The sequence below is a fragment of the Clavelina lepadiformis genome, chromosome 8, assembly GCF_947623445.1.
Source record: "Clavelina lepadiformis chromosome 8, kaClaLepa1.1, whole genome shotgun sequence".
NCBI lineage: Eukaryota > Metazoa > Chordata > Ascidiacea > Aplousobranchia > Clavelinidae > Clavelina > Clavelina lepadiformis.
In genome coordinates, this window is record NC_135247.1 from 15,616,035 (window position 1) to 15,642,255 (window position 26,221).

Below are 26,221 nucleotides of genomic sequence, written 5' to 3' on the forward strand. Positions count from 1 at the left end.
CGTGAATTACGCCAAATATCTTCAGCGTGACTTACAGTCAAGCAGAGTAAAGTCAGTTCGAACTTGGCATTGAGCGGAGCAAATCATGTCTTGGCGCAGTTGCATTGAAACCATTGCAACTGCAATTTAACTTTCCTTTTTTGCTTTTCAGTTGTTTTGACCAAAGAGAGCATACTCTGATTCCTTTCTTTTTTTGAAGATTGCAGTTGGCATAGCACATAATGCACAGTGAACTGACTTTCGGCATCTGTGTCGGGTGAAATGCACCCTGGCACAGTTCACTGCTAATGTTAAAGAAAATCAAACTGGAAAGTGTAACGCTTGCAGACTTTCAAATGACTCATTAACATGCCCCTTGAACACTTACATCTTATTCACCGAATTATTGGCACATAAACAAACAAGGCAAACTTGGTTGTTTGGACCAACTGGGCATGAGCCTACTGTCTGAGAGTATGCCAGCAATCTCACCACTCTTACATATTTTCTCCAAGTCACTTTCTCTTTCTTCTGTTCTCGCACAATAGACTCTATTAGGCCTACGTCTGTATGTGCGGCTATAAGCTATCTTTTATCATGTACTAGGACTACTTGGATGCCATTATAGTGGAAAACATGACAACAACCGAGCAAAATATTTTAAGAGTGTGCTTGCTGCACTGCACTGCACCCCTCAATCTGCCAATGGGTTAGCGAAACGTTGATTCATTAAAGAATTCAATCACCAGTTGAGCATGCTGTTGTCGAAATTTTACCTGGTGGAAAACATAGCATAAAACGGCATGGTTAGCATTGGGGAAATACCCATATTATAAAACTACGCTTGAGTGAAACCATGGAACATAGCGGAGACAAGAAATCACAAAGGGATAATGGGATACTTTAAGTGATAAAATAAAATGTCGCAAACTCTTACTGTTTGAATAAGATGTCAAAAAATAGTTAAACAAAAAACTAGTAATTTGAATATACTCAAACAAGAAGAGTTAGCTCGGTAGACGAGTGGTTCGAATGCTGGCCTCGCAATAATTGTGGCTCAGGGTCAGTTTTCGATATTCAATGGCGCCATATCGTTGTAATGGCCTTGGGCATAATATTAACGACACTTGCTCCTGTTCGGTGCATCTGCTGGACAGTTCTAAATTCGAGCAATATCTTAAAAACATCAAAAATTAAAATAAAAAAATGTGTGACTATCGCAACTTGCACAAAAGCTAGCTACGTAACTGGGACTCGAGCGATGAGGAATCATTGCCGGAATTAAGTCGTGCAAAGACTTTCCTCAGTTCGAGAATAAACATTATCATGATATACCAAGAGAATAAACTGCATTATCCGATTAAAATTTTAGTTATCTTTTTTAATAAATAATTCTATACAAGATTATTAATTAATTCTAAACATTTGTTAGTACGGAAATTTTACATCTTGCATTTGAAAATGTGTATCAACCCCTCCTCAACGCTATTCTAAATACGCCACTCTGCAAGCGTTTGGCGGCAAAACGTGTCCTCCTTTTCACTGGGTGATGAAATTAAATCATAACTATTATTATTTTGCTTTCTTTCTTGTCTGTAGCCCCACCACATCCAGTAGGCTATCACTCACATTTTTGGTAGGCCTACGTTAATTCTATCACAATGAACTGTCCCATTTAACTCGGTTATTTTCAAGTTTATTCAACACCGGCGAAAAGTGTTGATTTAAAAGAATTTAAGTGCTTCAGAAAGTTTGTTTGCTCGAAGCATATGGGTCGTCACCGTCAATGTTTGCACCTGTTCCAAAAGTCAATAAAAACCGATAATGTTGGTTTAATTATAATATATGTTCACGTCCGCTGATGTGTTCAACGCTGGTTGACTTTTTGCTTCGTTGCTGTTACCGTATTATTAGCAATAGATCGGCAATTGCGGTATAGCTAAGACAAAGTTTCATTATGTCTCGTCGCGAATTGGGTAAGCAGCTTACTTTACACGCCCTTATATTAAAAAGTTTTTACAGCTCATTATTGCAATTGACTAGCGTACTGAATATTACTGATGTTCTATGTAGGAAAGATTAAAGAATACAAGTACACTCCTGGGGAAAGGTTTGAGGTCACGCCTGAAATGAAAAATGAGTTTGACAGAGATGGATTTATTTTAGTTCGGTTAGTAAAATAATTACGAAACGCATTGTTTCTTAAAACTGCTAACTAATGTAGCTTGCATTGCACAACCTGAAAATTAAAACCTGTACATTGTGTACAACATCAATAATTTGTTTGAATCAGCAAACCGTTTTCATGTGAATTTGTTAGCTATCTGAGTAGTTATAGTTTGCATAACGGGACAATTCAAAATTTAGGGGATTGTTTACAAAGGAAGAAATCGACAAATTGTACAAAGGACTACAACTGGGTAACATTATCAAGCACGCCTTTAATTTGCCCGATGGAGAAAAGATGAATTCCAAGATGGTGGTATGGAATCATCCAGGAAATGATTATACAGGAAGGTTGGGAAGATGTAGAAGATTAGTTGACACGACTGAAAAGGTGAGTACGCTAATCCAACAAAACCATTTTTAAGGCCATAATTACGTTTAGGTCGTGACGGTTACGTCACGAGTCATGGGTCGTTTTGTAAATGCTGAAATTTTATTTTGGGATCTTGTGATACAATCGCTGACCAAACTTAAACTCTCGTTAATGACGTAAAGATAAATTACGCAACCTTGAGCTTGTGTGACTGCTATATATACTGATCTAATGTTTGCAATCTTTCCTTTTCTTTCTCTCGCTTGTTACGACTGCGCAATGTAACATGCAGTAAGTTTTGCCCAAAGGTGTAAGCCTTTGTGTCTGATAATAAATAAAATGGGAACTTTATCATTTAGTAATATGTATAGACAGAATTTAAGCAACTAACAGCATAGTCACGCCGTTTGAGGAATGGGAACTCATACCATCGTAACAGAAGCAAAACAAGTTATCATCTTCAATCGTCCTCGCTCATATTGTAACAATAGCCGCCAGTGCACGCGGTCTGACATAAGCTTCTTTTCAATTGCTTTACATTTTACAATAACAAAATCAAAACATTTAATGAGGGACAAAGTCAAACACTGTCACACTCGGTATAGCAAAGTGTTGAGAGTAACTACTCATGCACACCAAAAACACAAGAGAAAAGATAGCAGAAAATGTTGTTATTATTCAGACGTTTCAGTCGATACTACTGTATATAGCCTACTGCCATTTTCAAAGTATACTGTATAATAAGAAATTGTCACGCTCCTTTGTTACTCTGGTACTGTTTCCTAAAACATTAGGAAGCATAGATACTACGTATTGCTGTAATCTGAATATTTATACTCGTACATGCTTCCGGCTTGCTTTGCGGCAGACTTGCAGCTTGATCACAAAGGAATAACAGCATTCAACAACGAAAGTGGACAAAGATGGTTTCCTTCGTTTGCGATCCTTTCATTTTATTGAAATGAATATATATTTCTACTTAATAAATGGCACTTAAAAACCTGTTATATATTGACTTCAGTGGTAATTATTTTTTCGATGGTTATAAGCGCATATCTTGATGCAAAATAAGTTAGGGTGGGTGCCATAAGTATAGTTTATATTTATGGGTTATACTCTATCGTACACTCAAACTGACGCATAAACGGTAAATTAGGGTACCTGGAAATGGGCTAGGGCAGTTGCAGGGGATCAAGATAGGTAGAGGTGATTACTCACGGGCACCCGCAAATGAACTAGCGCAGGGCGAGCTCGGGTGAGAACTGATGTCCTGGCAGGGTGGGGCGAATGCAGACACAAAAAATGGGCCGCGCAGGGCTTTTAGTGGTCACTGAGCTGAATATGATCCGCACTTTGTGCTGATGCATTGAATGGAGCGTGAATTGTGTTAATTTCATTGTAAAATTCAATTTTAGCATGTTATTTTTCACTTAGCTTTTAGGAGGAGAGGTTTATCATTACCACACCAAAGTGAACATGAAGGAACCTCACACTGGAGGAGCATTTCAATGGCATCAAGATTACGGGTAAACGTAAGCTGCCTATTCGACTTAACACTTTGGGAAACTTAAAACCGGATAATTAACCAAATCTGTCAAACGAATTTTTTTAAATCTGTTGATGAAAACTGATTAATTGTCATTGATCAATGATATATGAATAAAATAGACATCATTTATACTGATTTGGGTGACTTGCTGTCATAAACTCTTTGTTAGAATCTGAGAGTCTTTTTTCCCGGATTATTTTCCCGATTCGGATTATTCAGTAAATAACAGCACAAATGTTTCTTTTTGATCAATAATTGAGTCATACGATAAACACAGATATTGGTACAAGAATGCGCTTCTCTTTCCTGACCTGTTATCTGTTATGGTGGCAATACATCGAAGTGACAAGGGCAATGGTTGCCTCAAGGTAATCAATTTCTATAGGTAAAGCAAATACACGTTCTATGTTTGATGTTTGTTTGTTCTACTGTTACAGACACGATTCCTTGGTAATTATGGTAAACATATTATACAATATAGACTACATGATACTCTTTTATCGTTTTCAGGTTCTTCGGGGTTCGCATAAGCTGGGCAGAATTGACCATGTTCGAATGGGAGGGCAAAATGGTGCGGAACCGGAGAGATTAGCTGAGGTGAGGATGATTTTTCAAGATCTCAAGAATTTTCTGTTTTATATTTTTATGACGATTTGCAGCCCTGGATTAAAAACTTTTACATACAGGTTAACTTGAGTGTGATTATTGTTAGCGGTTTATATTATCCATATGAATTTTTTTAAAGGCAAAAAAGATCTTGGAAGAAATTTATGTTGAACTTGATCCTGGTGATGGCATTTTTTTCCATTGCAATGTACTTCACTCCAGGTATGGCGTAGACTTATAGCACAAAACACAGGAAACATTTTTCGATAATGTTCTCATGTTTGATTCAGCTGTTTGCTGCAACATAACTTTGGGCAATTCAAGCTTTCTTATTTCTTACGTATTTTGTGTTTGTATACTCAGTGCTCAAAACCATTCAGACAGAAAACGTTGGGTAATCATACCTTGCTACAACAAAATGGACAATGATCCATACGCTGATCACCATCATGCTCGGGCTACTAAGCTTCATAAGGTATTTTAAGGACTAAGTTATACCCACATTTACACTAGTTACTTTTTATATTAATATCGTAACCGAACACATCGGCAATAAAACCCAGTTTAAAACCTCGCGTCTGACACAGTGATACCTAAATTGAGCTTAGCATCGTTTGCGTGTGGCATTAGTTGGCTGCCATTTGTAGTAAACAGAATATTGAAAGACAAGTCACATTACGCACTCATCCGGAAGATGCGGTTTAGCTGTAGCCTAAAATTTTACATTATAAGCTACCACAGTTGCTGCTTTTCAGGTGGAAGACGAAGACTTGATAAAATGCAACGAATTTGATGACCTCACTGGTAAATGGTTCATGGACCCGAGCATTGACAAAACGATTATTGCTTCTAAAGTTAACGAAAATGTAGATTCAAGCGAAGAAGCTCCTGTAAATAATGCCTAAAAGAATTCGATAACATATCAGCTTAATCTTCGTCCATAAGATATTCCCAAGATTTAGCTAAATATTATCTTTGTACTTGATACTAATTATGTTGATTTTTTCAGTTAAATATTAAATTGTTGGTGCAAACATAATCACGAAGTTGTAATGCAGTATTACAGTGTTCTTCCTACTACTTTGTCGCTTCAGCAAAAATTAAAAAAATTAAAAATTAGGTGACAATAAAGTCGAAATCTGCAGAACAATTGAACTTTGGCGCTACAGCTTTATAATCATCAATAAACGCAATGTGCAATATAATCTGTATCACACTAGCGTGTTTTCTTATAGCTTACACATGAGTTTGAAAACGATTTTCAGAAAAAAGCGATCAATACAAAAATGAAATTTTAGTTTCCTGCTCTGCAAATATGTTAAAAATCCAATACATATACTGCAATTTCTCCCAAATAAAATCATAGCCATATGCCAACTCCCATAAACGGTATTAATACTTTGCAAAATACGTTTTCTGTTGAAACCTTATACAGTGAGACCTCGTTAATCCGGACCACTTCGTTTCGTCAAAAAATGTCGGTTTAGCGGGGTAGCCGGATTATCGGAAAGTAAAAAATCAATCAATCTTGCAAATGCAGTACCGTGTTAAAAATGCAGTATGCACCTTACTCCAATTCTAAGTACCGAGTTTCTGGCTGGACAGCAACTAAAATAAAATTATATTTTTTGTATGATCCGACCCAGTGTCGAACCCCAGAACCACCGTATTAAAGACGAATGCTCTAAGCCAGAAGTGACGAACATGCGGCCGCAAATCGGTTTGACAACCGCTCTTGCATGGCGAAGCATTCCGGCGGGACCAGCAGTCTTGAACTTTCTTTGACCTGTTTCAAATCTTTGCGCAATGCGATATCAAAAGCTGATAGCACGATTAAGTTGCAGCAGTATGTCTTCAATAGACTGCCGCTCTCAACCGATATACTGTACGTATTTTTTTGCGACCGCGGAAGCGTTGTTTGTTACTGTTGATGAACAACGCAACGTTATTATGAACAACGAACAACGTTGATGAACAACGCAGACCGCAACGTTATTATGCGTAGATAATCGGCTATTGTTTCGTCAACTAACTACATACTGTATTAGGACAATCGTGAATCATTTTCGCTTAACTGTTGATAATCCGGTTTATCGGATTTTATTGCTATTGATTTAGCACATTTGTTCCAAAACTTTTGTGTCGGAGTCGGACAGCGGGGTTTCCGGATTAAAGGGGTAAAATGCATAGGAAGAAATCCGTTCCCGGCAGTTTTGTGTCGGATAGCGGGGATTCCGGTTCATCGGGGTCCGGATTAACGAGGTCTCACTGTACATATAATTACGAGATATTGAAAAAGTGTGATAATAGCAAAACGTTTTAAGGTCACAATTTAATTAGTTTTGCAAGATTTTCAAAATATGATCAAAATGCAGTTGTGTTGCTAACGTGGTGGTTTTCTCATACTTTCCAGTTATATTTATGAGGAAGATTACGTTATTGGCACTGTATTATTATATGTTTGCCTCACAGTACAGTTTGAGTAAAGTTCTTCTTAGCCTGGCATAAAAACAACTCTGTGGTTAAAAAGCAAAATTTATTAGCTGTTGTACTAACTTGGTAACGTTTTTTTTCCTACAAAGTTATACACTAGTCTTAATTTATTACGCTAATGTGTTATCTTAACATATAGCCTACTGGAACTTGGTAGCATTTTGATTTACGAATCGGTGTGGATCATGGCTACAGTCAATTCAAATTTCGTAAAAAAAAGTCCCGATAATGAGTAATAACAGCACATTTTACGTTATAACAAAAAATGCCAATAATTTTAAAAAACTGCACCAAATATATGTAGGCCTAGTAATTTTTCACTTTGCTGAAAAGAGCTCTGTTTGAAAAACGAATGCCCAGTTGTGGGTTTAAGTAATTTTACTGCAGACACTTGTTGTAATACACAGGAACAACTTCTACCAAACTTAAATACCTTCTAAGATGTGGTGGTTTGTGTATTAAATGATTTCTGCATGGTCCTGTCCTCACTACAATCATAAAATTTCGATTTGGTCTTAGTGTGCATCAAATGTTTGACATTTTTCCGCAATAAAGCTGCACGAGTTGGTTCTAAAATAACGATTCTTCTTCAATTTCTTCTCACAGCAGTCAATAGAATTTAACACGTGAATTTATGACGGAAAAATGCACTTTTAATTCTAGTTGGCAGAATTTGACCATTGGTCATTGACAGTGATACTTGACATGAAACTACCGCTAATTGCACCACGTCTGTACATTGAAATTACCTTTAAAGAAGTGCAAATACAGCTTAACTATGAATTGTCACACGGTTGTAAACGTAAAAATGCTGTTCGTGGGACAATAAGAAAAGAGAAATTACAAAATATACAAAATTGGATCGAAGACTGAAATTTAACGCAACGACAAAAAAATAATTTTGAAGCTAAAGGGATCGTTGTGGGTCGTCATCAACAACGAAGATTTACTTCTTCATTAACCCAAACCACAGATGGCGTGATTCGTGACATCAACCCGCTAATCATGTCCTCCGTCATCCGATCCGGATCACGAGAGTGGAGTGAGCGCGAAAGAAAATCAATGACGACTTCATCCCACAATCGGTGCGGAAGATTCGACAAACCGTCAGGATTCCTTTCCAGAAAAGTCGCTTCCACCTAACCAAGATGTAAGTATGCAATTTATGTAACAGCTTACGTGGTTCTATTGTGAAAAGGATTGGCAACTAAATGTAGGTGTTTGTTAATCAATAGACGGCTATTACCTGCACTGTAAATATGATTGATACGTTTTTATAAGGAGCGTTATCGTTCTCGCAAAATTGATAAAATGTCGTTGTTGCAAAGGCAGGAATTTTTTCTAGTCTTGATATCACAACAGAACATGCGCCCTTCTCGAAATAACCTGATATTTTCTCATCCAAATCATACTTTGCTCGTTCAGAATTAGAGTTTAGTTCAAAACCTGACAGCTGTTGCATAAACAACAACATTAATCTAAATTACATTAAAATTGACCATAGCACATGTAAACAAACCGGTAAAAGATGTTAAACAAGAAAATACAATGCTCCATAACATTATCAAATACGTCTTAATTACTTTTGCATCTTGGAAAGTGCATTGTTTTGAAAAAGCATTTGAAATTTTTTGAGCCAGACACTCAGCGGTTGGATTCGCATTTTCAGCCGACGCCAACAACAAAATGGCAGGTTGCTTGGGCTGTGTGGTGTTTAAATGGTCTGAAAATGCAACCCTAAATGACAAAGTAAAACCAAATTGAAAGTTAAGTCCAAGTAACTAAATTAAACAAACTTCTGATAAAATTTGTATGCAACACTTTGCATCAGTAAAATGGATGTCTTTCATAAAAAATAACCTTGCGTTTTATCATGGTTGCAAGGGTTTTAAGCTCAAATAACGTACATTGTAAGCACGAGTGATTCATCTGGTTTCTAATAAAAAAATAAAAAAACATGAAAGTAATGGAACTCACGAAATAGTCTGCCACAACCTTGTCTGCTGAGAGGGGAAACTAGTTTTTACAAATTCCATTTCCTTGCGATACATTTCCGACCTAGATGAAGCTTCAGCGGAATGGTCAGAGTTCAGGGCGTAAAAGCATATGGCAGCAGCAAAAACCACTGCCAGTGGCACTACGCATGCTGCAGAAAAGTTTGGCAGCTTAAAACTATTTTGTTTGGTCTTTGGAATTTGTGACCATATCGGCGATTTGTGATCAAATGTTTTTTTCGTTTCTGGCGATGTTGGTTGCCCTGGCTCTAACTTAGGAGTATCAGTAGTTGGACCACGAGTCACAGACACATCTGATGAAGAGTTATTTGGACTTTCATCATCTGACTCAGCTAAACCTGTTCTTTTCCATGTGACAATATCCGGCTTAGGATTTGCATTGCCTGAAGAGAAACCCAAGAAGTGATAAATATCTACAACGCAAACCTAAAAAATATGTACTAGCTATTTTCAGCATAATCTGAAACGCACTGCAGGTCAGAATGAGAGCAAAAAGGATTTACAAAAAAGAATCTTCCAAATCATTTTTTATCTGGAGTTAAGTTACGAATATTACCACTTTCATGTATCCCTCGTCGACGCTCTATTTTAGCTTCACTGCCTCCTTGACTGTCTGTTTCCTTTTCATTGCACAATTCATTTTGTTTAATAGATGGATCTGCAATAACACCAAGGTTTGATTCAGCAAGTTAAATAAGTTAATAAACCAGGTCTAGAAATAAGAATATTAATTAATGTAAAACATCAGTAATGTAAGAATGAGAAAATCCTAAAACGCTAAATTTGTTTTCATACAGTTGATTTGAAATTACATAATTGTTTTGCCATACAATACAATGGAAAGTAAGAGTTGGCTCCGAATTCTCTCAAGCTTTAGAACTCGCGAACCAGAACATTTTCACCGAATGCAGTTTTATGTCATGATCAGAATACAATTTTAGTAAAATGGCATGCTTCTAGGACTACATCTGATAAACACAAAATAGAGCGGGTTTTTTGGAATTCAATTGCAGCCATGTATGAGCTTGATAATTAAGGAATAGAAAGTTCTTGATGACTGTTCAACTTTCAACATTTATATCGTCTTAGTCCCAGACGTGTTGTCAGCAAAAATGTCTGCTTAAGCTTACTTGCAAGAACAAGCCACAGACGTTGTATTACAACAAAGAGGAATTGACATTGAACAAATAATAACACTGAAGTCCATGACTTTTTAAAGAGAGGATGATCGTGCTGGGAAATTGGTTTAACGTGGCCACATGAGCACGTTATCAATTTTTATTATGTATTGTAAAAGATACAATTTATCAAAACAGCTAGCTGCGCCAATTCATAATGAAGAATCCTTGATATCGGCAAGCAATACAGAAGACAAAATACTTGGAGCCAAATTAGGAATGCTGTGTCATAAAGGACTGAAAGGTGGAAAAGATTAATAAAAAAATAAAATAAATTACAATAAAAGTTTATAATATATACTTACTTTACTGGGAAAAAAACTGGTATCAGAATATATCACAATATGAATTATTATAACTTTTTGTTTTAAACCATAAAACTGATTGAAACTGTGTGGTCACTTAGGTTGGTTACTACTTGGTTAAAGCAGAAATACCTAATTACTGCAAACAAAGCATCTTGTATAATGATGAAACTGTATAAAATGTGTATACTGTACCACATCTCTTGAGATTTGTTGGGTTACCAATGTTTTCATCTAAAGTACCATCAACAGAAATGTTATTATCATCCCGGGAATTATTCCCATCTGCTTTGAGATCTACCTCTTTTTCACTGGCAGCTGTTGAACAACAAACAGTCAAAGCAAGATATTCATATCTACATATCACATAAATACTGTAAACATAGGAACTGACTTGTGCAATCAATCCTATTTGTGATACAATAATACTCTAGAACACACTACTCTATTTATTCAATTGTAAGCTGTATTTAGTACCATCGTCATGTGATGTTTTCGTTTCGCTATCATCAGTTTCACCATTGTGATCACTAGAGTCAGGTTTAGGAGCTGAAATATCATCAAAATTTTATTTCACTAAAACAACTTTGATCAATGTCCAACACTTATAAAGAAAGCGATTGCCTTTAAGCTTTCAAATATATTATATTTTTTTAAATGCTGAGTGGAAACAAATCTATAAAAAAGATAAACTTTTGAACCTGAGGGCGTTTTTTTTTTCTTCCCCTTTCCTTTGTTTGGTGGCATGATAGTATTCTTAAATACAAAACAGTTCTAAACAGGCATAACTCTGTATACCAAAAAGGAAACAAACAAAACAAATATTATTACACTCAAAAAGCAATGCAAGGCTTTATTTTATTGGAAAACAACAGCAGCAGCAAATTTATGACAGTGATGTACACAATTTATGACAAAACAAAATCATCACAAACTGGTTAATTTAAATCTTAAGCAACTTGGGAATTTGATTATTATTAAACTGTTTCGGTTTCACAAACTTCCATAACTAAGGCTGTGGTATGCCCGTAGTTTTCAAGGATACATTGCTTCGGTAACTCATATTTGTGTAAAATTCTAAGATTGTTAAATGAGTTTAAAAAGCCTCTGTTCGGGTCACCTAAAATTATCCTGGTTGCTGGAGACTTTGCCCGGTGCAGAAAACCTTTTAACGCCTTTGTCATGTGCTCATCATAAAACATATCTCCGAGAATAATAAAATCCCACGTACACTGGGAAAGGATGGAGCTATTACTGGAGTCATTTTTCATTGAATCACACAGAAAATCAGTTGTAGAAACATTAAAGCCACTACGTAAGACATCACTGCTGTTGATTGCAGCGTCAGGATAGTTCAGAGAAAAATTTAACTTTAAGGCTTCAGCTGCAGCAGAATCAATATCATTGGCAAGGACGCAACGAGCTCCTTGCATGTAGCATGCTATTGCTGTAGCTCCGCAACCACTTCCAATATCCAGCACTCTCTGCACGATGCAATAAACCACTAATCACTTTAACATGCAAAATCAGAAATTGCCTGTAATGATCACAGATCAACTTCAGTGATCACCAGAAGCGCTAGGGCAGTTAACTTCTATATATATATTTAACGTGTTTGCTTTGCATAGCAACATTCATTTTTTATTAACCCAGTTAATTGCTTGGTTACATTTTTTGGTATTACTTTAGGTTAATGACAAATTACTACTATTTTATTTAAGCAAATTCTGATGTACCGTTACTTGACAAGAACCGTTAAATAGATTGAATGCATTTGGTCACAAGTCGAAATTAACTTATTTGATAAATATCGTACCTTATTTTTGATGAAGTCGGGGTTATCCATAACCCACCGTGTTACAGCTTGCCCACCTGGCCAGAAAAATGCCCAAAAAGGGTCCTTAAAAGCGCAATATTTCTCTGGTAAATGCCAGTGAGGACATTCTGGAGTAATAAGATAAAGCTGTATCTCTGGGACAAGATGGTGCCGAGATACGACAGTGTGCTGCTTAATTTGGCTGATAAATTTTTTTTCATCTTTTTGATTAGAGAAACATCTCCTAAGTAAATGATGAATCTGTACTTGCTTAAAACTACTTTTCATTACACTGTTACAGTGTTAAATAATGTTTTAGAAACCTAAGCACTGTTAGCTGGGCATCATCAAACAATATATTATACAGCGAAATGCTAGTTACACAAGGGACCAACCCACGGCTGGTGAATGTTTATTAGTCACTTATAAAAAAGTACAAATGCACTTCCTTTTTTTCTTAAATGTTTCTTTGCAACATATTTAGATTACTATTTTCTGTTTCATATTTTAGAAATGAATCAACCACAGTTGATATTTTATATACATTGAAACCTAGCTAAATGTAGCTGTGGCTTTGCTAAATGCAAACCTGTAGTAGCTCAGATAGGGGATTATGAAAAAGTGCCGAATTATACAAACAGGTAGTAACACACTGATATGCATATTTATGATACTGAAATGATTTTATGCATACGGCATACTTAGAGTAGTAGGAAACACTGAAAGATGGTTTGCTGGCAACGAAGGCATCTAGTCTTCTAAACCAAATTTAGTGCAACAAAGTCACTATCTTAATTTGGACATTTGTTGCTAGACTCATCTGACTATACAGAAGGTGCATGCTTGCCAGCCTAAAGTTTACATATAGATTCACTAATCTAAACTTTCATTATTGTGCTAAATATAAAATCTGAAATTGGAATGAAAAGAAAAGCGACAAGACAAACGTACATGCTAAAACCGTACATTTTTTCTCCTTAATTGCCAATGTGATACCATCAAATATCAACAACAAGGATTTCATTCAACGGCCGCTACATGCATTTTTTATGCACTTACAGTATAAATTGTAATCACGCCTGTTCAAACAATTAAAATACATTTACCAATTGAGTTTACTTGTACACTATTACTTATGCACTACAAGTACTACTACTACCTTATCATACACTACTTATGCTCATATTTAGGGTCTAGCATACAAGTGCACAACCAGATGACATAACAATTTGACTAGCTGGGGTCTAGTATACAAAGGTATTCTGTGGCTGTGCACTTCTATACTAGACCCGAAATGTACACAATCTAATGTTGGCTTGTTTGTTTAATTTTACTATGTGTAATTTAACAGTTTGGTTACTTCGGCATCTTTCTTTCATCCCCAAGAAGCATTTTGGTTATTTAATTAGGAAAATTTTGTCATGGACTATGTGTAAAGATGGGGTCTAGTATACAAGTGCACAGCCACAGGATGCCTTTGTATACCAGACCCCAGCTACTTAAATTGTGACGTCACCTGGTAGAGCACTTATATACTAGAATCCACATTTCTTCTGACTAGCAAAACTGTGACAAATTAGGCAAACTACTAAATGAAATGAATGTGAGTTAATTGAGCTCTTCAGTAGTAGGTAAATGCAATATGGAAATATATTTACATTTTTAACAATAAGTATTAACTAGTACTGAACCTGACCTTGATTTGCACTCACAAACAACTGACACTATACAGCATGTATGCTACATAACCACAAAACTACGCAAGCTTGGTAAATACTCACATAGGCCTACATACCATAGTTGAAAGCATGAGACCCTTGAGATTTTTCAAGACTTTATTTGGTGCACCCGAATGTTGCTGAACATGAAGGTCCACAGGCTAAGTGTTTGGGCTAGTGTTTATTGCAGACTGCAAAATGGTGCACAGTGATTTTATCCGTCCTGCAGCCCTGAGATCTCGTCAAAAAGTACCATGCTTTCCAGCCTGGCATATCATACATGTAATAGCTTCGATACTTAAGTATGATTAATTACATTTCCATCTAACCTCTAACTGCCTAATGGAGGCCTTTAATAATTGCATCAGAGTTATCACACGCTGACCGACCTCCCATTACTATACGTCCTGACGTCTACGGACAGATAGGCCTAGCAGGCTAGCCTAAACCTTGGCCACCCAAAAGAACTCCTTCAATTGTTTCTTTATATCTTTTTATGTTTACAAACAGAGAAAGGTTGTAGAAATACCCAATTGTTAAAACTTAAAAGACTCGATGTACCTTTGCGATAAACAGGTCGATCGTGATCGACATATTGTGCACACCTGGATTACAAAATGCGGGTCTGGTGCACAACCACAGGATGCATTTCTATGCTACTAGACCCCGTCTACTCAAATTGTGACGTCATTTGGTTGTGCACTTCTGCAGTGGACCCGAATTATGCTACCCGTTGCACAAAAGTATGACAACCCAGATGGCCTTACTGAGGTTTTAGATATGACGTCACCCAACGTAGGTTGTATAGTGACGTCATAAAAACAAGTGTACTGCAACTGAGTACTGTACTGCAGGTTAAATGTTCTTTGAAATCAAAGACAGTCAATATTTTCCTGAAATTTTCGTTTAATTGTGTAGAGAAAGCCCTGTGCTAGTTATTTGTATAAACATTCCATGATGCAATGCTTAAACCATGTGCAACTTGCTAAAGAATTAAAATGTTGCCATTGTTAAGTATAATTTAATCGATGAAATCAAAACATTTTGCCTTCTCAAGCAAAACCATATCACTGCTTGAGAAAAATGTGTTACATTTACACCATAAGTTGGGTCATCTTTACAACTTTTGGAAAATTAACTTCGTAATTAATTTCACGCTCCACTGCACGTGGCGCTAGCCGACATTTCCGCGACACAAAGTTATTCTAATTTAAAATTTGCGGTGCTCAAGGGTGATACGTTCAAATTCCGCAATTTTTTATATATCCTATCTCTGAAGTTTTGAGTTCGACATTATAATCGTGGTTTTCGCGTTGTTTTAACTTTTCTCAAGTTTTTTTTTAATCTTAGCTTTATTTGATGACTTGCCCGAAATCAAGGACTCTAACCTTTTTACTGGGCTACTAATCTTTGTGGTGCAGAATGTACGAATGACGCAACTGCACGGTAAAGGCGCACCATACATTATATGATTGATTCTCAGGCAGAGGCAAAATCCGTAATTCAGTTCACTGAGCCAAGCAAGCTGCTATTAAAGATGCATAGCTGACAAGATTGTGTGGTCGCAGAATAGCAGACGCGAAAACTAAGCGAGTAAGGTTCGAGACTCAGCGTTTCAACAGAAACACGCTGCTGCTGTTACTGTTCCTAGTAATAGCACACCAGACAGATGTTCTTGTTTGTGGTCTTTGGTTCAGGTTAACAAGTTCAAACTTCGAAATTGTAATCGAGGAAGGTATTAATTTTGGTATTACAGTAAGCGATTCTTTCTATCTAGGTGATATGTGATTACTGATTAGCAGATGCTACTGTAATAACTTTTTGCAATCTACTAGTTGTTTCGTTTTTTTTGTGTTAATTTGGTTTTAAATTCGTTAAAATTATAAACAAGTTTGTGGGTTTGGTGGCCATGCTACCATCTTATAGCACAATTCTATTGCCATCTTGCATGTTTTAAGCCCTTGGGCTTTGCTCCTTTTTCCTGCTCGTAAATTGTTTGTGAGCATGTGTTTTATTATGCTATAACTACAACAGTTAACATCCTAACTTTCGCTTCGCACAGTTAATGGCAAAAAATAAACAATACAAAAAATGTGGTGCTCAATATTGTAAGCCTTAGAAACATAAAAAAAATACATCATAACAGCAAAGTTAACTAACACAAGCGTCAATAGCAAGTTTTTCTTTTATGGTCACTCTTTTTCAACTTTCAGTTTGTTTTGTTTTTCTTTTTAGAGGTACATCCTTTAAGACAGACGTTTTATTCGACGACATATTGCAGGTATTTAGCCTATTGTTTTTATTTCCAAATCTGCTTCTTTTTTCGTTTATGCGTTTCGTGGATTTCGTTTGTGATACTGAATCAACCCTGGAAGATGTTTGCATGCTGTCAATTTTGCTATTTTGTCTCATTCTTGCTCTCTGCAAAGTACAAAAACAGGCATTCGTAGAAGGCATGCACATGGCAGCATAATAATTGCCATAGTGCATAGAACTTATCCCATTAGTGATGTCACAATAAAACATGATTCAGTAACATTAACTTTTCGTTTCGTATTATCCTTTTGTACTGGTTGGGTGGAAAAATTTGTCAGACATTAGATTGGGGTCTAAATGAAAACAGATTCACAAATGGTGGTATGTGGTTCAAAAAAGTCTGGGAAACCCTGCACTATGGTACTTAATTTAAACTATATTAATTTAAACAAGCTGCAAACAGGTCAATAAGCCAGATTTGTGTAGACATAAGTATACACTTTTACCTTTGCAAAACTGGGACATGTGTGAGGCAAATTGTATGCTGGAAGTCTTCCACATTTTAATGCCTTGCGATTCGAATAGACCATTATATCATCAGGATTAAAATGGTTTTCACATATGAATGCGCTGTTGACCAGTAACAAATCATTATATTATCTTAGTTTTATACTATAACATCACGTCAAAAACCACAAGACAAGGTAGAAGTGAAAATGAATATACTCGCAGTGGCATACATGTAAAATCATACTTTTCTTTGTGAAGCAACCATTTAATGTTATCATCTTTGCTGCTGTCTCGCAATGAAAGGATGAGTCTTGTTAACACTTCCCGATGACGTCTTTCTTTGTCTGTTCTAGCGAAATCGGGTCGGCGAATTGCAAAGCAGGACCTTTTGTTTTTTGATTTTGAATTATATGTACACCCTGGTATACAGCAGTTAGACATGACAACAAATTATTTCATGCACTGTAAAAAACAATTTTAATGACTACTATTTAAGATGCCTGTTTTGTAGTTAATATTTTATTATTTGTATAAAAAATTAAATTCTTTCTATTCTAGAAAAATATTATTAAATTCTCAAAATTATTTTTATTAAATTCATGAAACTCAATTTTGTGTACGAAGTTTTTGCAAAAATGTTTTGCCAACATTGCACAAAGGTCATGATGTGTTGTACCAGTAATAACAGCGCAATTATTATGATGTTATTGGTTATTCAATTGACCTGGAAAATGCAACCTTTCTTCAAAATGATAAAGAATGTCCATTTTTATGGCTGTCCAAGTGTAGCACTTTATCTAGCACAAGTGCTGTAAGGAGAAGTTCCGAGTCCAAACAAAACGGTGTGTTTTTTTAAACTTAATGCAAAAGTTGCTTTTGTATGATACGAGAATAAAGTGACCGGCTTTAAACTTCAAATGATATACTACACACTATGCCAAATTTTATGTACTAAAGTTAAGTGTAGTAGCAATGTGTCATAACACAACCAAAACCAGGCTCATTTGCATATCAGTTTAGTATGCTTTGGACTACTATTCCATAAAATGGCATCAAAAAACCATGATTCACACTTTTTTTAACAGTGATGCAAAATAAACACTAATATTTTTGGCCTAAAAACCCACTTTTAGCTACTTTTATGCTAATTTTAGCCAAATTTGGCACCCGACTTGGGACATTGAAGCACCCCAACTGCTAGAGTAATTTCCAGGTTAGAAAACAACACCAACCATGCTGCCTTCTGATTGGTCTAAACAGGTTTATTAAAGCTTTATGTAGGAGTACAACAAAAGCATAGTGATCTTAGTTTTAGGTCTTTGATACCTCCTTAATATGTATTCTAACTTTCCATCAACCCACTGTTAAACATAAAACTAATAGAATCCACTTTTTATGCTCATTATTTTAAAGTCAAAATACTTCATGCGTCAAAAGTCTTGCTAGTTAGCTATATATTTGGGGCCACAAGACGTGAAAATATGACTGATTTTAACTTTCCAAACCCTAACATTTTGTGGAGCTGAAGACTGAAATAAGTTATTTAATGATCCAGAAAATTGTAACTTTTCTCAACGTTAATGCAAGTTATCAGTAAGTGTATTGAACAGGAAATGGTAAAAAGCTTTCAAGTTTACTACAAACAATTAATTGCCAAAAGTATGTCACATTTTTGCTACTTATAAAGTATTTATAATTCAGGTCATCGTGATTATGAATCACAACAAAATTTCTAAAAATAAATCAATCTGAAAAATCCATGCAATAAAAAAATATTACCTGCGGCCATAGGCTAACTAATCATCTATTGAGCAAGGTTGTATTCACCATAAAAACTGTAAGATCTAGGTATAGTCATCATTCTATCTAATTTAAATGAAACACTTTCCACCACTTGCAACACAACACTATGGGGAGACTGATAGGAAAGGCCGTGTAAGTATGCTAAGGCTTTTATAAGACTATTTGTATCAAAGTGAATCGTGAGTAAGGTACCGGTAACAATGGTAACTTCATTGTTTGGCATAGTTCACATTTAAACAGCCTGCATAATGTGGAAAAAATGATTCAATCCCTTATTTTTAAAATCAGAGCACAATGTTTCTAGACCCTTTACTTATTTTACTGCAAGAAATAAGTAACCTTTACCCCGAACTGCAGAGTAATGGCCCTTTTAAGCAAGATCTTGGGTGTGCTAAACACCCAAAAATGACAAATGTGGTGCGCAAAAATGCTCAGACACAATGGAAGAAGTGCGCAGTTGCTTGCGCAATTATACAGTTTGACTTATTCAATCTTTGATTTAATATTGAGTGCAAAGAAGTTCTGTCCAAGTGACTAAGTGCAAAATAACGCACTTTAAGTTCAGCACTGAAGCTCATGAAAACCAGTATTGAGTTCGTATGTGCCAAACTCTGCCGTCTGGTTTTCACCAAGACATTCTTATCACAAACTCATTCCACCGTGACGTGTTTGACTTTTTCAGGTGGTTCCCCTTGTTACAGCAGGTTTCTTTGGCGCACAAAATCCTATTGGGCGTTTCTGATATTAAAACTTCTAATCGGGTAACAAGGGCTATAAAAATTTTTCACATTATTACTTTAGCAGCGGTGAAGTAGATGATTAGTCACAGCTCACTGGGTTTAGTTTTCACTATTGACGATAGGCTATAGCCGATCACTAAGATGCTGGTATTCTTCACAAAAACACGAACACTGCAGCACTGAATCTGCATGCCATTTACGATCTTTCTTACAATTGATTTTGGAATATAGCCTTTTTCTTAATGATATATGTTACTATGAAAGTATAAATGCATTAATTATTTGTAAGCTACTGGGGTTTTAAAAAGAAGGCTGGCCTTTTAAGGAACAGCGCTCGTGTAGTCTATGGCTTACTGCTATTCAACTAAGTGCTGCTAGACAATATACAAACCGTGATATGAAACTTGCTTAATGCTTTGTAACTTGATAAACGTTTAACAAACAGATAGGCGAAAAACTTAAGTACCAGAAACGCTTCTTTTTTTAAACGCTTGCTTGCTTGTTTTTCATCGCAGTAAACCGCCATTAACGTAAGCATATTTTCACGTGCTGGATTTTCTTGGTAAGCAAAGGACAGTGTAAAACAACTTCGACTTTTGTATTTGTTGTAACATGATAATTAGTAAAAGGACCACAGCGCGTTAGCTTCGCGAAGTCTTCATTTTATCATCAGAAGTAAAGGCAGGCAACATTTAAACTTTAATTGCTTTTTTTAGGCTACCCACATTAAAAAAGGGCATAGAAAATATGAGAGGTATCTCATATTGTGTATTTTGCGTGTTTGCTAAAGGTAACGTCACAGGCAATGCAATTTTGTGCACGTTTGCGGATCGTACCAATCGCTTGCCGGAACCTTTACTTTGCCATGCTTTAATGACGATATCGGTAAATAGGTCGTCATGTTTGGATAATAATTGAAAAAGGTGAAATTGTGGTACGCCTGCTGAAGTTAATCCTTTTTATGGATCGGGATTCTATCATGACATCAGCTGAAATTTTACCAATCTAATATTCAGGCAAAATGGTTTCTTCGAAAAGCAAGAAGTTGATTGCATTAGAGTTATTACAGTGGGGAGCCTTTGCGACAGCTTTACTAGTTACAGCTGAAAAGTTAGCAGTTGCAACCCAGCAATCGGGGACTGGATCTTACTGGTTGATTGTGTCCGTCTCGATTGGTTATGTGGCAGTTATAACATTGTTATGCTGGATACCGGTCAAGCTGTACTTTCAGTGGATGCGAACAGCATCATTTCACAATGGGGAGTGGTAAGTCAAAACAATACGATACGTTAATTCTTAAAAAAAATGAAAAACTAATAAAGGAAAGTTTAAAATAGAAAGAATAACTCTGTAAACTCACAGGTGCCCTTCCAAGTTTCTGTACGTTTTGGTCGGCGCTTTACCCTGCACAATAATGATCATGGTTGGAGCAGCCACCGAGTCAGACGCATTTCAGGATGTTTGCGCAGAACTGATGATTATAATGCTGGCTGTTGTCGGCAAGTAACCCCACGAGAGTTTTAATAGTTTAATGTTATTTAGCCCATCTATTCAAATTTACTGTAAGAGTTATAGTTTACCAGAGTAACGATAGTAGGACAAAATTGCAAATAAGTCGTACATACCAGTAAACGGATAAAGCACTGAAAATTAGTAAGTATGAAATATTGCAAACAAGTTATATTCGTTATATCTGCGAGTGTTACTTAAGGTCTAACTTGATAAATCTTCTACCAATGTTATACGTAACTCTTTGTTGCGGTTTTAGATTGGACAGAAAAACTGAAGCATTACAAATTAAGTGAAAAAGCAGATGAAAACGAGGACGAAACATCCACTGCAGGTAAACACAAGTAACTCCTTTTCTTCTGTATGATGCCCAACACGTGACACACAAGGTTTTGTTAATTTTGCAACTTTTTGACAACGTTTAATAATTGTTTTTTTGTTTTATATTTTTAGTTTATGAAAAATAATGTAAAATTAAGAAGTTGGTAAATCTAAAACGTTTTTAAAAAGATAACAAAATGAGTATAAAAATAAGTAATAGAAAAGGCAAATTAATAAAATTTTTCAATAAAGTTGCAAAATTAACAAAAAGCTTGTGTGTTATGTGTCGGCGGCCACCATACTTTTGTATGTTTATATGTCTTGTACCTTGTCGTGCATGACAAAGAGTCATATGATGCCATAAACGTCTATCATGTTTTGCAAAAGATAATATCTAGCGACTGTATGTATGTAGCCAAAATGTATCATGTGAGAATGTTCGTATATCCTGTCCCAACATAAGACGTTTACTAGCGTGGAACAATGCGTTTAATAATCGAAATCGTCTGCAGAATACAATTTGGATTTTCATTCCAATCCTGGTTACACAAGACAACAGTCGATTTCTTCGTCATCAAATCATAGAGCACAGCAAGATGTCATCTTTAATGATCCGAGGTAAGTCTGATATAGGATGTTTATGGAGCTGTTTTTGTTACTTTGCAAGGTACAATGTTGATGAAGACAAATTCTAAGATTTTCAAATAACCAATTTTTCCAATAAGCTTTTTAATTCCCAAAAAGAAATATGTTGTAATAGAAATTTTCTTCTACGAATCTGACTATATATATTATATAGAAACGAGTTGGCTCAACAATGAGTAGCTATTAAACTCTCATTACAAATAAAATGTTGTTTACCAAAGCAGAAACTAAAGCATAGCTACAGGGAAACAAAATCTAATTCTCTTTTCATTTAAATGCGTATCTTTGCAGACCCGTCAACATGGCTGAGATTCTTCTGAACGCGTATGACATTCGGCTCGTGCTGGTCTTGATAAACAGCACTGAAGGAATACTGAGCTGGAGTTACGCTATATACGCTATATCATTCTTTGGTATGGTGCCTTTGATTTTTAAGGAAAAGTTCTTTTATAGGTGAGATAGATTTTTAAGCCTTTTTGATTTCTGTTAATTAGCATAAGAAGTCTATATGCATGTCGTATATCCCGAATCGAGCTCGACTCCTAATATTACCTAAAGCAAATTTTGCCCAGTTTTTAAGAATACGAATCATGCATGTAGATTCTGGCAGAAGGATTTATTTTGCAAAAACTAAACAAAAGAAAACTGTTCACATTTTCAGTTGTTTGTTTGAACGCAAAACCTTACAGCAAGGTTTCTCAGCCGCACGCTACGAACAGATACTACAGATACTACTATGATACTACAACCGCACTACTGAGCTATAGCCAGGGTTGCCGTCGGTCTGGACTCAATAATAAGGTCGACTAGGAAACGAAAGAAAAATACTACCTTAAGCAGTGCACAACAGGAGAAGGCAATCAATGTACTGTACCTAAAAGTAGTATGCTGGAGGTGTCGAAATGTTCAAAATAGGAACCTCTACCCTAAAAATAAGACAAAAATAAAGATGCAAGTGACAATAAGCACGTTTCTTAGAAATAAGGACAAAAATATTTTCTAAGACGCAGACCTTCAAAATAAGCACAAATCTTAGAAATAAGTACGGAATGGTAACCCTGGCTATAGTGTAGTAGTAGGGGAAAACGAGGCAAGGCGGGACACAAGTTTGTCAGGTTTTTGTGCTTGTACTTTCTATGCAAAATTAGCGGAGCAAAGGCTACTGCATACGCAATAGTGAAATAAAAAGTGTTTTGCAATAAACGATCTACATTTTTTATTGATGAGCAGGGGGCCACGGATTTTGAGGATCACTGTAAGAGGGCCACGAACCATGAAAGGTCGAGAACCACCGCCTTATGGAATAAGTTATACGAGAATTTGTTTAGTTTGGTATATAAGCCGAAAACAAAGCGACTCCCATCATTTACTAAGTGACCAGTTTAGTAGGATTTCTCACTCGTCAATCATTGTTAATAACATTGATAGCTTACATTAGCAGATTTGAATTCGGTTTACATTTGTAAGATCTAATTATTGGTATAGGCCTATTAGTGTTCACACGAGCTTGAAACTATATTCTGTTTGGATCATAATTAAACAAGGCTTTAAACATTGAGCATGTTTATGCATATGCTCGAAGACTCTTGTTTCAATAATGTGGCGAGAGTCTTCACAGGTTTTGATTTTGCTGTCATCAGATTTTGTTCTTTTACTGTTGCAGACAAGTTACAACGATTGTTTTTCTCGACTTGCCATTTTACGGACTGAGGCTCGCGGTATATTGCAAGTTTGGAAACGCTTATTACAACAACGCCCTCTTTTTTCTAAAAAATATCTTTGTCATATTTTCTTTTCTTTATTTTAACGTTGCAAGAAAATTCCTTTTCCCGGTCACAACAAGCAGGCCCGTTCTGGTGAACACGATTGATGACGTGGTAGCAAATGGTAGTTATCATGAGCCAGTAGCCAGCAATAAATTCCAATACGACCCCAACCAGCAAACCTACTCCCAGAACTATGAAGACGACGATTACAATCAAAACCGTTACGACTACGACCAGGACGAACACACCGACGCACACGAAGACGAAACACCTGTTCACGACCAGCAGGGTGCGTTCCACTACGGGGCAGTAAGACAAAGTAGACGCGCGCCGCGTGAATCCATTCTCAAGCATAATGTTTACAAATCTCCAAACGAAGAACAAGTAAGTAGAGAGAAGATATTCGTAGTGATGATGTTTGTGTCTTGCGTCGTAAGAGAAATCATGTGAAGGAGACAAAACAATATCAGTAATTTCAATCGACGTATAAAATACACTACAAATTCATATATCGACTTGACCGGTGAAGCATTGTTTAAATGTTTATTGTCGCATTTTGTCTCGGAAACTGCACAGTTTTAGTGGAGTAATACTTTCTATTTATTTAGTACGATGAACAATACACGCATGACTACGCTTCGTCATCACGTGAAAACAAAAACCAGCCGACGTTTGACAGATCATCATCTCGTCGCCTTGCGCCAAGCCTGCCTCCTAAGTTAGCACCCATCAAGCTTTAAGCTATATAGTGGGAACAACTGGCATACCCACGTCTGTAACTAATTGCTCATTTTATCTTCTGTGTGTTAGCATGCCAATGCAACAAGGATCATATCACGATGACGACGACCATTCTTTTCCGGACCCACCGGAAGATTTTCCAGATCCGCCGGAGCATATCGCCGCTCCTCCGTCCGCAGCTGAATACCGGGTTGGTCCGCACAGAGTGAGCGTTCGAAATAAGTTTACTCCTACCATCGCTTCCCAAATTTCCCGGGAGGCGCTCGGGAAATCTTCCTTGGATGAGGAGGATAGTCAAAGTTCTTTTGATGAACAATTGTGAAGATCCTTGAAGAGAACACTTGTCTGAAATGATTGTATTTAGGCAAATTTTACCCTGTAACCACTAACAGAACTCACAAATTCAAATGTGTAGTGTTTGTTCATTAGGAAGGCCATGAAATTTACTTTGGGTATGGAAAATGCTCGTAATACTTGGTATATGTAAAATCTGTAACAGGCCGGGCGTGAAAAAGATTACTTGTTTAAAGGTTTGTATGCACTCTCCTTTGGAATTAGCAAAAATTGTTCGATATATAGGTAAACAATGGTTTTTATGACATGTTCCCATGACGTTAAACGCCTTAGATCCTTTAGATTTCCCTTAGATTTTACTAGCATTGTGTGTAGAATGTAGAACATATGAATATGACGGTAATGTTATATTATTGTATACAATATCATGTTTGCAACTATATCATCTCATGAGAATTGTGACCAATATCCAACTATTCTCGGCTTTACGCGGTATCATCACCTGGAATCATTATGGGAACTTCTTTTTAGAATGTTTTATTCATGACTATAATTCCTATACAATTATTCCACATCAATATTAATGCGATGTTTGTTGCATATCATGATATCAAATTGTAAAATATGATATCCCGCGGTGTGAAGCACGCCTATATTTTCACTCAGACCGTGATGCCGATAGGCAAACAATTTTTTCGATCAAAATAGATTTGATTAATCATTATCTAAATTCTAGAACATCATCGCCATGCGTGATATTTATTTTTGTTGAAAGCTCATACGATTGTGTTTTGACTTACAAGAGATCATCTATATTCTACCCTACAACCCTGGGAAAAGTTATGTAGATACTGAGAACATATACGGTGGTAAATGGAAGTTTAGAAACAAAATGGTTTTGTCGTATTACTTTACAAAAAAATTCAACATTTTCTACATACTGTAGCTTGAGAGTCTGCTTCTTTATTGGGAGAAAGGAAGTTTCGTGTCTCGTACATACTGATGGTGTATATCTTTCTTCGTCTTCTGTTGTCAATTATTGATTAACTAAAATCAAGATACGACCAACACAAGCCCGCGATAACGCGTTGTAATACGTTAGAGAACTTATGAGTGCGGAATATAATAGTCTATAATTTTCATACTTCAAAGGGCACCTGCTTCTCATGTGGAGTTTGTATCTAAGAACAATACACAAATGGCAACAATGTCAAAAAATGTGACTAAGAAGATTTAAAGTGTTGCAAAATACCGAAGTATACTATACCTGCTTAAATAAATTATGTATGGACTATTTGTAGCCTACTAGTTATGTTTTCATGTAAAAGATACAAAATGGCTATATCTGATATCGTAGAGTTACAGACAGTTTTGTGGAACAGGTGTGCGATGTCAAAAACTTTTCAAGGTTGCCATGTTCCAAAGTAAGGTGCTGTGT

The 26,221-nt window shown here is 36.2% G+C and overlaps 4 protein-coding genes across 7 annotated transcripts; 2 read left to right on the top strand and 2 right to left on the bottom strand.

Annotated features, from left to right (window-relative positions):
* The first annotated feature begins 1,839 nt into the window (after positions 1-1,839).
* LOC143469878 (L-proline trans-4-hydroxylase-like) lies at positions 1,840-5,792 on the top strand. The gene is made up of 9 exons (XM_076967747.1): positions 1,840-1,955; positions 2,053-2,149; positions 2,347-2,536; positions 3,953-4,044; positions 4,345-4,435; positions 4,578-4,664; positions 4,813-4,895; positions 5,037-5,148; positions 5,429-5,792. Exons 1-9 carry the CDS (start codon positions 1,937-1,939, stop codon positions 5,576-5,578), a joined length of 921 nt encoding a protein of 306 aa, XP_076823862.1. The 5' UTR covers positions 1,840-1,936; the 3' UTR covers positions 5,579-5,792.
* A 1,987-nt stretch (positions 5,793-7,779) lies between these two features.
* On the bottom strand, positions 7,780-14,955 carry LOC143469876 (torsin-1A-interacting protein 1-like). The gene is made up of 9 exons (XM_076967745.1): positions 14,276-14,955; positions 11,366-11,420; positions 11,142-11,213; positions 10,860-10,982; positions 9,738-9,839; positions 9,144-9,564; positions 8,750-8,903; positions 8,413-8,619; positions 7,780-8,305 (listed from the first exon to the last, which is right to left on the bottom strand). The coding sequence occupies exons 1-9, from the start codon at positions 14,288-14,290 to the stop codon at positions 8,099-8,101; spliced, it is 1,356 nt and encodes a 451-aa protein (XP_076823860.1). The 5' UTR covers positions 14,291-14,955; the 3' UTR covers positions 7,780-8,098.
* Positions 11,454-14,266, bottom strand: LOC143469879 (electron transfer flavoprotein beta subunit lysine methyltransferase-like). Of its 4 annotated transcripts, none has more exons than XM_076967750.1 (3): positions 13,447-14,266; positions 12,481-12,608; positions 11,454-12,148 (listed from the first exon to the last, which is right to left on the bottom strand). In XM_076967750.1, exons 2-3 carry the CDS (start codon positions 12,508-12,510, stop codon positions 11,642-11,644), a joined length of 537 nt encoding a protein of 178 aa, XP_076823865.1. In that variant the 5' UTR covers positions 12,511-12,608; positions 13,447-14,266; the 3' UTR covers positions 11,454-11,641. The 4 variants fall into 4 exon arrangements, with proteins under 4 accessions (XP_076823865.1, XP_076823864.1, XP_076823863.1 ...); XM_076967749.1 differs by having other exon boundaries at positions 12,481-12,724; XM_076967748.1 differs by having other exon boundaries at positions 12,481-12,724; positions 13,432-14,266.
* Positions 14,956-20,229: 5,274 nt separating the features above from the next.
* Positions 20,230-25,608, top strand: LOC143469831 (transmembrane protein 236-like). Its single transcript, XM_076967671.1, has 9 exons — positions 20,230-20,430; positions 20,524-20,773; positions 20,870-21,006; positions 21,276-21,350; positions 21,850-21,955; positions 22,274-22,435; positions 23,646-24,132; positions 24,357-24,466; positions 24,559-25,608. The coding sequence occupies exons 2-9, from the start codon at positions 20,529-20,531 to the stop codon at positions 24,809-24,811; spliced, it is 1,575 nt and encodes a 524-aa protein (XP_076823786.1). The 5' UTR covers positions 20,230-20,430; positions 20,524-20,528; the 3' UTR covers positions 24,812-25,608.
* The last annotated feature ends 613 nt before the right edge of the window (positions 25,609-26,221 follow it).